At 42.8% G+C, this 12089-nt stretch overlaps 1 protein-coding gene across 1 annotated transcript; it reads left to right on the forward strand.

Annotated features, from left to right (window-relative positions):
* Positions 1 to 469: 469 nt before the first annotated feature.
* Positions 470 to 11713, forward strand: CTHRC1 (collagen triple helix repeat containing 1). The gene is made up of 4 exons (XM_042923721.1): positions 470 to 736; positions 5088 to 5309; positions 7913 to 8129; positions 11181 to 11713. Exons 1-4 carry the CDS (start codon positions 584 to 586, stop codon positions 11321 to 11323), a joined length of 735 nt encoding a protein of 244 aa, XP_042779655.1. The 5' UTR covers positions 470 to 583; the 3' UTR covers positions 11324 to 11713.
* Positions 11714 to 12089: the final 376 nt, after the last annotated feature.

Raw genomic sequence — 12089 nt, forward strand, 5'->3', positions numbered from 1 at the left:
AGGCGGCTCTGAAACACTGAATCTTAGTCATTTGGGTCATGGACCCCTGGGCGAACCTGATGATACCTATGGTTCTGCGCCTCCCAATGTCACCTCCTAAAAAGAGCTTGCCCGCAGTGCCAGTTTGACAACCCCTGAAGGTGGTTCGTGGACCCAGGTTAGGGCACTTGCCTCTCAGGGGTCACTTAGGCGGTGCCGTCTCCACTCCCGCCCTTCAAGCTTCCACCTGTGGCCGCCGGAACGCCGCCACCGGCCCGGACTCGGCAGGCGGCTTCTCCGCGAGGGTCCGGGCGGGCCGAGCGGCGGCGCCGGAGGGGGCGGGCTCGGCTCTCGGCCCGCCCCGTGTCGGGCTCGGGGTAGGGGCTCTGGCCTATTACAGGATGGAAACTCGGGTGTCCAGAGGGGCGGGAGGGAGAGGGAGTCGGAGGGAGGCGCGCGGGTGAAAGGGGCATTGATGCAGCCTGCGGCGGCCTGGGAGCACGGCGGGGCCAGACTCTGATCAGGTCCCGGCTCCGCGTCTCCTCCTCCTTCTCCTCCTCCTCCTCCTCCTCCTGCTCCGCGCCTCCCCGGGCCGCTGCGCGCCATGCGCCCTCACGGCCCCGCCGCGGCCTCTCCGCAGCGGCTCCTCGGCCTCCTGCTGCTGTTGCTGCTGCAGCTGCGGGCGCCGTCGAGCGCCTCCGAGACCCCCAAGGGGAAGCAAAAGGCGCTGCTCCGGCAGAGGGAGGTGGTGGACCTGGTGAGTGCGGCGGCGGGGACAGAGCCGCGGGCCGCACCGGGAGGACGTGCGTCCAGCTGTTGGGGGCGGGGTGGTCTGTACAGCTGTGTAGGTGGGTCGTGCGTGCGACTGGGTGTCCCGCTTTGTCTGCGTCCACGTGTAAGGTAGGACCTGCGCTAGGCGTGCGGTGAGGTCGTGGCACTCGCACGGGAGACCCTAATGGCAGGGCCATCGTGGAACGGAGATGCGACGTGGGTCGGGTGGGACGCCCCAAAATACAGGGAGACGCCCAATAATTTCTGGTCTCTGAGGGCCCTCCACACCCCAGGAAGATGGAGAGGGTTAGGGCGGCAATGAGAGTAGGAGGAGGAGCTTAGGTAGGTTGGAAGGTGGGCCTGGGAGCTGCCTGGGAGACCCTAGACTCGCTGATCCCTTGGGTGGGCCTGGCCCAGAGCCCTGTGACGTGTCCTGTGTTGGGGCTGGTGGCCACGTCTGCCTGCAGGAGAGAATAACAACCCTTACAAAGCATCCGTCCAACTCTTTGTAACTTGAATACTATGAGTCATGTGGGTCATCTTCCTAGGAAGTATGGGCTGCAATTTACTTTGCTGGACGACCACAGTTCAGGACCGGAATGGTTCAGAGGGATTAAGGCCAGAAGGGGAAAATGAAGGGACCCCGCACTAACCCTCCAAGGACCCATTTCATTGTTCTGTTTAGACAGACAGGTAGTCAGTTCTTCCAGATACCCTCAGTCCCCAGCCTGTGGCCACCAAGCTGGAGCATCACAGTGGAGCTAAGGGAGAAGACAGTTTCCAGGACAGCAAATAGCCCAAGTGCTTTCTGAAGGGCTAATCTATGGGAAGGTCTGTTTGCTTAAAGCTCTTTCCCTCCGAAAATCAACAAACCTAGCCCTGTGTCTAGAGCTGTCCTTTCACAAGCTACCATATTCCTTGGCACATAATAAACTTAAGTCCTTAAGCCAATCTTATTTGCAGACAAATACGGTTTACAGGCATTGCAGGGCATAAAGTGGGGGCATTGTTTTGATAAAAACCGTTTTGAATTTGTTAAGTTGCCATTATAAACTGAGCTAATAAACCAAACTCCCTGGCAGCTAGTTCTATGCCAGATTCAAAGGCTCTGGAAAAAAATTCCTGCCATTGCACACTGCACTTTTTGGTGATGTGCTATGTAATTTTGTTCCACAAAGCAGACAATGTGTTCAGGGCTACAGTTCTATTTTAAGTGTCTAAGTTGTTTAAAACTGTACCAAATGGTTGTGGTTCATCTGCAGTTTGCATTTATGAATTTGCAATTATGATACACAAAATACCCCTTTTCTCCATAAAGCTAGCAATTTTTTCTTTTCCTCCATGGATTTTCAGTACCTGCGGTTTCCCACAAATCTCGCCCTGCTTGGAAAAGCTTATTGTGCAGCCAAGCTCAGGTGCATCCTGTAGATTGGATTTGGTTTTGCTAGAGAAAAAAATGTTCATGTGGTCATTAAGAAGGTTTCAACAGATTCTATAAAGCAACTTCTTTGTACAGAATCTGTCAAAGCGTTCCTTTCAAGCTTCCAGCAAGCTCTGCCCCCTGGTGGCCATGGAGAGAAATAGGGGCTCATTCTACCGACATTTCTAGAACCCCTGCCTAGTACTAAGCATGTGCTGGGATAGCATTTTATTTTATTTTATTTTTTTAACTTTTAAAAATTTATTTTTAAGAGAAAGTGAGAGAGAGAGTGTGAGTGGGGGAGGGGCAGAGAGAGAGGGAGACACAGAATCAGAAGCAGGCTGCAGGCTCCAGGCTCTGAGCTGTAAGGACAGAGCCCTGTGCTGGGCTTGAACCCACCAATTGAGAGATCATGACCTGAGCTGAAGTTGGCCACTTAACCAACAGAGCCACCCAGGCACCCCAAGGGTTAGCATTTTAAAGTGAGAAGACAGATGTAATACCTGTGGAACCAAATTCAATATAATTATGTGGTCACTGAAATGCAGATTATTTCTTTATTTTTTATTTTTTTGAGAGAGAGAGAGCACACGAGTGGAAGATGGGCAGAGAGAGAGAATCTTAAGCAAGCTCACTCAGCATGGTGTCCAACTTGGGGTTTGATCTTACCACAGTAAGATCATGACCTGAGCCAAAATCAAGAGTTGGATGCTTAATCAACTGAGCCATCCAGGGACCCCTGTTTTAGAATATTTTGTATTTTAGCGTGTCTTCAAATACTTTCGAAATTTTATTAAATACTTTTCTTACTATTTCCTTGGCAATAAATAAATAGTGCTTTTTTTTTCTTACATCAGGAAAATGGCAGTGGCCAAAGTCATGACATAAATCATTTATCAAAACATAGGGCACCTGGGTGGCTCAGTCGGTTGGGCATCCGACTTTGGCTCAGGTCATGATCTTGTGGTCCGTGGGTTCAAGCTGTGCTTTGGGCTCTGTGCTGACAGCTCAGAGCCTGGAGCCTGCTTCGGATTCTGTGTCTCCCTCTCTCTCTGTTCCTCTCCCACTCATGCTCTGTCTCTCTCTGTCTCAGAAATAAACGCTAAAAAAAAAAAAAAAAAAAAAAAAAAATTGAAACAAAGATGAGGGGCCCCTGAGTGGCTCTGGCACTTGAGGATCTGACTTTTGATTTTGCCTCAGGTCATAATCCCAAGGTCATGGAATCCAGCCTCCCCTCCCCCCCATCAGCATGGAGCCTGCTTAAGATTCTCTCTCTCCTCTCTCTATACCCCTCTGCCCTTCTCCCCTGCTCTCATGCACTCTCTCTCTCTCTCTCTTTCTAAAATAAATTGTAAAAAAACAAACCTAAAGCTGGCGATGGGAAAAGAAATTGATTGGGAAACATTATATACATGAGGATCCTTCCTAGGCAATGTCATTACTGGATTTTATAATATGACCATGTCTAATCCCAGATGGCGAAATTGAAAGATAAGTTTTGAAGTTATTTTAATCTATAAGGAATCTTGGGGTTTTGTTGTTGTTGTTGTTGTTCTCACTGGACAGGATCTTTATATAGAATGACAGTATACTTTACACAAATAGGGGAATGTTAAAGTAAAAATTTAAGTGGATCGCATTTGTGGTTTGGAGGGCCCTAATAAGTGGACGAATTCAGGAATAGACATGGGAATTAGACGGAGATAAAATATCACCCTTACCACTTATCCAGCTACATTGGTATGAGTGGCTTATGTGTGCTGGCTGGCAGGTTTGCTAATGTTGCCTTTCCCAGCTCTAGACCCTGGCAAGGTCCACCCGAGGGAGTAGACATACTTGCCCAGTATCACTGCCTTACATGGTCTTGAGGGAATAATAAGAATCCTTATGGCTGACATACACTGCTTACTGTGGCCCGCACTGCTCTAAGCACATTTTATATATTATCTCACTTCAATCTCATACGAACCCTACAAGGTAAGAATCTTTACTATTTTCTTCATTTTACAGGTAAGGAAACGGGCACTGAAACGTTGAGTCAGTTGCCTTATCTCACAGAGCTAATATGTGGTTGAGCCAGGATTAAAATCCAGAGAATCTGGTGCAAGAACTCATGCTCTTAACTTCTACCTGACACCGAGAAATAATCATAGCACTTAAGAGGTTGGATAGATTCCTGCCACCCTAATGAAAACCAGCGGTCACCTGTAACCATGTCATTCACTCCTAAGAAGGAGTGAGGTTGGAGGCCAGACGTGTTAACCTAGTGACACTCCCTTCACATAAAAATAGAAGCAGGAGATGTGCGATCCATTTCAAAGGTTTCGCCCATTTAAGATAATTATTAACTAAGCTTTTTAAATAATTTTATCACTAGGAATATATCTTAGGGAGATAATTCAAAAGATGAAGAAAGCTCTATGTATGAAGATTTTCATTACAATATTAATGACAGACAACATAGGAACAGCCTAAGTATCCCCAAATAATGCAATGGTTGCATAAAAATTTTTTAAAGTATCATTCTGAAATCCAAGTCCCTTTACAGCATATAAGGTCAGAAGAAAATGGCAGTGTATTCAATTATGTTCACGCTGAAGTACAGCTATTTAAAAATTGTGTATACTTTTAATAAGCAGTAGAAAAAAGCAGGCAAATGAAAACATTGTGTCATCTTTGACTTGTGTGTGTGCATGCGTGCCTACAGTCTGTGCAATGAAAAGAACAGGAAAGAAATCTTAACATTTTAGAAATCGTTTTAAAATCAGTTCCATATAATAACTCATTTAGAACATGAACCAGTAGTATGAAGAGATTCTGCACTCCAGGTGCTCAAAAATAAATGCAATTCTAATCAGAATGAGTCTTGGAATCGGAAGTGGTGAGAGTTTGTCCCTATTTCCTTTTTCTGCTCTAGTATAATGGAATGTGCTTACAAGGACCTGCAGGGGTGCCTGGGCGAGACGGAAGCCCTGGGGCCAATGGCATTCCTGGGACCCCTGGGATCCCCGGTCGGGATGGATTCAAAGGAGAAAAGGGAGAATGCCTGAGGGAAACCTTTGAGGAGTCCTGGACACCTAACTACAAACAGTGCTCGTGGAGTTCACTGAATTACGGCATTGATCTTGGCAAAATTGCGGTAAGTGAAGTCTGAATTATTTTAAAGTTGAAGCAAAACTTAAGAGTTTTCATAGTTGAGTGTGAATTTTGGATGAGATTTTATTTTATTTTTACTAAAAGACTTTTTACAAAATTAAGGAGTAGGGACCCTGTAGCTTTTAAGTTAGGATTAATGAAAAAAAAAAAAGCTAACCTTTCAAAGTTGATTTTATAAAGGTATTTCTAAGACAAATCACCATGTTATTTTAGCCCGGATAATATCTAACATAACTTACTCTCCCCTTTTTAAATGCAAACAAAAAGGGAGAGTGTGAGTGTCTGTGTTGGATGGTAAGCAACCTTCCAGTCTTGTCCTAAAGTGAATTTAAATTTAAATTAGTGTAAGAAATTCTGCTGTGGCTCCAGACCACGAAAGAGTGGGAAAAAATTTCCAAGAAACTACCCTGTGATAGGAATTATCTCGAAGTGGGAAGTCTATTGGTGTTTGTCCTTATTCTGGGTAGCAGGTGTGGCTTAAAATTGCTAAGCTTATGGGAGGTGGAATGGACCAGAGATATACTACAGTGAGCATTTAAAGTTTGTCTGTGAGGGCACCTGGGTGGCTCAGTCGGTTAAGCGTCAGACTGGTTCAGGCCATGAACTCACAGTTCATGAGTTCGAGTCCCGCGTCGGGCTCTGTGTTGACAGCCTGGTTCAGATTCTGTGTCTCCCTTTCTCTCTGCTCCTCCCCAGCTTGCACTCTGTCTCCCTCTCTCAAAAATAAATAAACATTAACAAAATTTTTAAAAAAAATTTGTGAGGCTCCTGGGGTGGCTCAGTCAGCTAAGCATCTGACTCTTGATTTCAGCTCAGGTCATGATCTCACAGTTTGTGAGCTTGGGCTCTGCACTGACAGCGTGGAGCCTGTTTGGGCTTCTCTCTCCCTGTCTTTCTGCCTCTCCTCTGCTTGCTGTCTCAATAAATAAATAAATACATACATACATAAACAAACAAACAAACAAATGAACTTAAATTAAAAAAAAAAATTGTCTGTAACGGTGAGGTAGGGGAAAAGTACTCAAAAGAGCCTGTGTGGCAGAGCATTTTGATTCACGATTCTAGTCACTTTAATTAGTGTTTGCTTCAAAAGCAACTGGCAAGACGATCAGGATGGCACAGAGCTGAAGAAGCTTGGTGCTATTTCTAAGCCTCTTTCTTCTTTTGTTGCCCAGTGCCGTACCTGGTTCTGTATGTACAATGTATTATCCCTTGATAGTAACTACTCGTACCATCAGCCAATGCAAATAGAAGAGATTTTACTTTCGGAACACTCTGAGATGCTCCTCGCCGCAGCTTTTTCACGCCTGCTCGATTGCAAACCGTTCGAGACTGTCTGTTCGGACGGACTGGTTACTTACAGTTCATCAAAAATCGCTGAGTTCTACAACTATCCATGTGGACTCTACATATTTAATATGTTTTTAAGTTTCTTAGGAGCGGTCAGAATGGGTTTGGGAGTTTTCTGCAAGTGAAAGATAGTAGACCGTGAGCCAGTGGGGAGACAAATTTTGCAAAGAGCAATGAGAGAAAGAGACCCGGGCTTTCTAATTGTGTCAGATAGGTAAAGACTAAAACCCCCACCTGTGCTTCACCCCTGGTACTGTTTGCTGTTGCTCAAAAAAAGAAACTGGTCAAGAATAAGTATATAGAGACAGGGCTAGTCTAGAATATGGACAGGTCTGGTCTAGAATATAAAGTCCACGAGGGCAGAGATTCTGTTTCATTTACTGCTGTGACTGTAACATCCAGCATAAAGGGCTCAGGAGATATTTTTTGGAATGGAAAAAAAAAGTCAATATATAGATTGGTTTGGTTTAAAATACGGAAGACTAGCTGTTTTGAGTAAAACCAAAAGATACCTTCAATGGCGTGAATAATTTTAAGAATGCTGTAATTTGATTTTCTGAGAGTACCTCATATCAGACGTTTATCTATCTTGCAGAGAACCTCTCTCCTTCTGTAAAAGTTAAGCTTTTTAAAATGTAATTTGAGGGGCACCTGGGTGGCTCATTCAGTTAAGCGTCCAACTCTTGGTTTCGGCTCAGGTCATGATGTCACGGTTTTGTGGGTTTGAGCCCCATATGGGGCTCTGTGCTGGCAATGCAGAGCCTGCTTGGGATCCTCTCTCTCCCCCTCTCTGCCCCTCCCGACTCGTACTGTCTCTCTCTCTCTCTCTCTCAAAAATAAAATAAATAAACTTTAAAAATAAATTAAAAATTGAATAAATAAAAAATAAAAACAATAATGTAGTTTGAAGAAGAGGAAAGTTAAATAAAATTCACAGTGCAATTTGAAAGCATAATTTAAAAATTTTTTAAAATGTTTATTTATCTTTGAAGGAGAGAGACAGAGTGTGAGCAGGGGAGGGGCAGAGAGAGAGGGAGACACAGAATCCAAAACAGGCTCCAGGCTCTGAGCCGTCAGCACAGAGCCCGACACGGGAGTCGAACTCATGAACTGTGAGATCGTGACCTGAGCCGAAGGGAGACGCTTAACCGACTGAGCCACCCAGGCAGCCCTGAAAGCATAATTTTAATGAAAGTTGAAAACGCTAATAAAACCTTGTTTCTGTGTTTGTGACAGGAGTGTACGTTTACAAAGATGCGCTCCAACAGTGCTTTACGAGTTTTGTTCAGCGGCTCACTTCGGTTAAAATGCCGAAGTGCATGCTGTCAGCGTTGGTATTTCACGTTCAACGGAGCTGAATGTTCAGGACCTCTTCCCATTGAAGCCATAATTTATTTGGACCAAGGAAGCCCTGAACTCAATTCAACAATTAATATTCATCGCACTTCTTCTGGTATGTAGAATAGTGACTGCATGATGTGCCTTACGTCTTTAGAGACCAAAACTGGTTTTGAATCCGCTGGCATGTTGGCTCACTAGCCTCTGAGAAGGAGACCTATAGCAGGTTTTCAGCACATGATTCTTCATCCTGGTTGCATTTCAGAATTCCCTGAAATGGATCTTTAAAAAAAAACATGCAGATGCCTGGGTCCCACCTCTGACCAACTGAGTCAGAATCTCTGTGGATCAGACTGTACTTTTTAAAAGATCCCCAAGGTTGAAAATTACTGAGTTAGATGAAATGGCAAAACAGTCTCTAATGCCATAGAGCAGTGGTTTTCAACCATGGCTACGTATTCGGCTCAACTGGGGCACTTTAAAAAAATCCCTGTACCTGAGTACCACCTCTCCAGGGGGTCTGACTTAACGGGTATGGAGGCTGCTGAGGGAATGGATTGCAGAATCTCTTCCAGTTATTTTAATGCTCATGAGATCCACTAGCATAGACTGATAAGGAGATTACTTCTCTGCCTTGTCCCTTAAAAGGATGGATACGGTCTGCTGAACTTGCAAAAGAGAACATGGCCATATTGCATTCTCTGTTTCTGTGAAAGAATGACATTCATTTCAACCAGTGTTTGCTTAAACTGTAAGGGAAAAAACTTGGTTGGTTTGTTCTGTCTTAAGGCTCATTCACGAAAATTTGGACGATACCAAGAAATAGAACTGGGGGGCTGCCGATTAAAGCCATCACCCAGACGTACCACTATCAATATTTGGTTTCTTGAGTTGCAGTGGGATCGCACAGCATGACCGCCCATGCTGGGAGAATCACAAGATGTATATATCACCAGCTCCATTTCCCTGATTTCTTGCAAGGATTTCTCACTAATCTTGCACTTAAAAATGGCAGAGGGAAGAGAAGAGATCCCTCCACTGTAAACCAGAGGAAATTATATTTCAGCATGCTTTGGGGATTCAAGTCAGATACTGAACCCAGAAACCAGTATCTCACATTTCTTATTCCTAAGAAATTAAGGGCGTCCCTTCCACATTCTTCCTCAGATCCCCGCCATATCTTTCAGATATAAAGAAGATATTTTAATCCCCTCTTTTTGCACATAGAGAAGGTCCAGGGAAATAAAGTGTGTTACCCAGGACAGTAGAGTCAGTGTCCAGGAAAGCAGAAACCAGCTCCTTGCCTGCCCTCTTGTCTCCCCAACCCGCTCTTTGGTCCGGTTAAAAAGCTTCATCACTAAGTCCTTAGATACATGTGCTGGAAAGGATGATATGTTTTGCATCTTGAGAAGCAGTCTCTAAAATAAGAAAAATCTGGATATAAAATTAAGATTTGATTAGGAAGTGATATGTGTTAAATAGTAGTTGGAATGAGTAACTTACTTTCTATTGTATTACCTTTAAGGTGTTTGAGCTGATATCTTGCTATGATATGGGCCCTCAGGCCCATGAACTGTGACCTATACGTGCATATGCCTTATAAATTATTTAATATAGCATTTCCCAACCATGTTGTGGAAACTCATTTGGTGTGATCCGTTGGGTGGAATGTCAGAAGTAATTTGTTACTCATAACAGTTTCTGTGTTAAGGTTATGGAAGGTTACCCCTATAATGAAGTCACTTTCCCTCTCACACTGTTACTCTTTCTTGAGAGAAAGGAGACCTACTTAGCACATTGAGGTTGACTGAAAGTCTTGGATATATCCATGGGAGTTTGAAAACATTTGAATGCTACTTTGTTACCTGGGTCTAGGAGGAAAATAGGTCTAGAACTCCCAATTCCAACATATTTTAGATGCTTAATAAATTGCAATAGTATATTATCATTGCAAAAATGTTCATTCATTCAAAAAACATTATGTTATATGTTAAAGACCATGAAGTGACCCTTTGACTCCTCATGCAAGACTGATGCTAGACCCCAACTTGTCTTATTACATCATGCAGTGTGAGGTGAGCAAGCTTCTAGGCCGTGGATCTGCAGAACTTGGGAGCACACGAGTATTATTTCTGGGCATTTTCACCAAATGTGGCCCTAGGTTAAATGGAATTGTGGCCACACTGCTTAGTTCTCCCCGCTTTGAAAGGGGCCTGAACCACAGTCGTATCACTGGATTCTGAGGGACTTACCTTAGATTCACTGATGTGTCCGCTAAAAGAAGGAGATAGCTTCAGATCTACATTACTGAGGCTCAGCTGGATTGTACTAACCTACCAAATGGGAAATCTGACCAGTCGCATGATGGCATCCCTCCACTACTCATATATCGGGACCCATTTTCTTAAAGAATCTGGCAACCTTTGGTGCCTTTTCCTCCTTACACAGACACATATCTTTTTGTCTGTTAAAATGACCTTGGGGATTTTTTTTTTTTTTAATATAGAAGAACCATGGTAAGATGGAATGCAAGTTGTATATTAGCATGTGAAAGTCCAGAGACCCTGAGAAAATGTGTATATTTATAAAGCAGAAGAACACAGAGGAAAAACAAGGCTGCTTGTTTTTTCACCGTGAGGAAATTCTATGAAAAATGGGATTTCCAGGTTGGAGGACTGGTATAATGATTATGCTAGAATTTCTTTTAATGTTTTAAAAGTCCTTTCTTCTCCTTGAATGCCATCAAGTGTATAGGTAAGTGTTGGAAAAGACTTCCTTTAAAAAAGACCTGCATATCAAATAAAACTCTTGGCTTTCAAAAGTGTAGGCTTCCTTTGTTTAGTCAAATAAATTGCTTTTTTTGTTTTCAGTCACCTAAACAGTAACTTTCAGGAACTAAACAGACTCTGCTTTTATGGTCAAAACCTGTAAGAAAACTATCTGTTAAGCTTATATCATCGAATGGATAGGAATACATCCCTTAAAAATATTTACTTGGTAAGAAAAAGAGAACTTATCTCTATGAAGTCCTGATTAAGTGTTAGAATTTTTAATTCATCGTACATTAAATAGATTCGTTATCCAGCTTGCTAAAGCACTAAAATTTAGATGAAGATTTTTGCTTTTCGTTCTAAAGAAAGATGTACCTTTCATCTCTGTTCTGCAGTGGAAGGACTTTGTGAAGGAATTGGTGCCGGACTAGTGGATGTTGCTATCTGGGTTGGGACTTGTTCGGATTACCCGAAAGGAGATGCCTCTACTGGATGGAATTCAGTGTCTCGCATTATTATTGAAGAACTACCAAAATAGATTCTTTAATTTTCATTCCCTACCTCTTTTTTATTAAACCTTTGAAGGGTTCATTTTAGTGGCGTTTTATATAATGTTTAATGTATACATCTGAATAAAAAACAAAGCTAAATGTGTTTACAGACCAAAGTGTGATTTCACACTGTTTGAAAATCCAGTATTATTCATTTTCCTTCAATCAAAACTGGTTTCAGGATTTTGTAGTTGATTAGAATACTTTCTTCGTATTCCCCATTCCCTGAACCCGTAATTTGGGACGTCATTGCGGTGTTGAACTTTTCCTATTGTCTTAGGATAGCACCTTTTAAAACAGAAGGCTACCAGTTTTTGTATAAGTTGTAAATGTTCAGAACTGTTTTATATCTGTGAAATAAAACTTGTTTCAGACTATTTTAATATCTTTAACCTAATTGCTACTAAAGTTAGAGTCCTTAGTACTTTATATCTGAAAAGTTGGGTTCAATTAATAATCATAAATATATTAAATTTTAGTACATGTACTGCTTCATATTTTGAGGCGTATAAAGGAAAGGGGGGTATTTACGTGTCAGGAAATACATTAACGAGTACTTTAGGAATTTTATCTCTAACAAAGAATAAAAAGATGTGAATTCTGCCCTCCCAACTGCTTACTTCCAATTGATAGGGAGGATAAAATATATACACAATTAACATTAAATCAAAGATCAATATGTTGATTGTCATAAAAGTTGTTGAAGGGGTTGGCATAATTCAAAGGATGTTGTATTACCTGTGGCTGAGGTCA

Source organism: Panthera leo, chromosome F2 (genome assembly GCF_018350215.1).
Source record: "Panthera leo isolate Ple1 chromosome F2, P.leo_Ple1_pat1.1, whole genome shotgun sequence".
NCBI classification, from domain to species: Eukaryota; Metazoa; Chordata; class Mammalia; order Carnivora; family Felidae; genus Panthera; species Panthera leo.

Coding starts and splice junctions, on each gene's coding strand:
- CTHRC1 (XM_042923721.1), top strand. CDS start 584: ATGCGCCCTCACGGCCCCGCCGCGGCCTCTCCGCAGCGGCTCCTCGGC. Junction 737..5,087: donor AGAGGGAGGTGGTGGACCTG/GTGAGTGCGGCG, acceptor TTTCTGCTCTAG/TATAATGGAATGTGCTTACA. Junction 5,310..7,912: donor TTGATCTTGGCAAAATTGCG/GTAAGTGAAGTC, acceptor TGTTTGTGACAG/GAGTGTACGTTTACAAAGAT.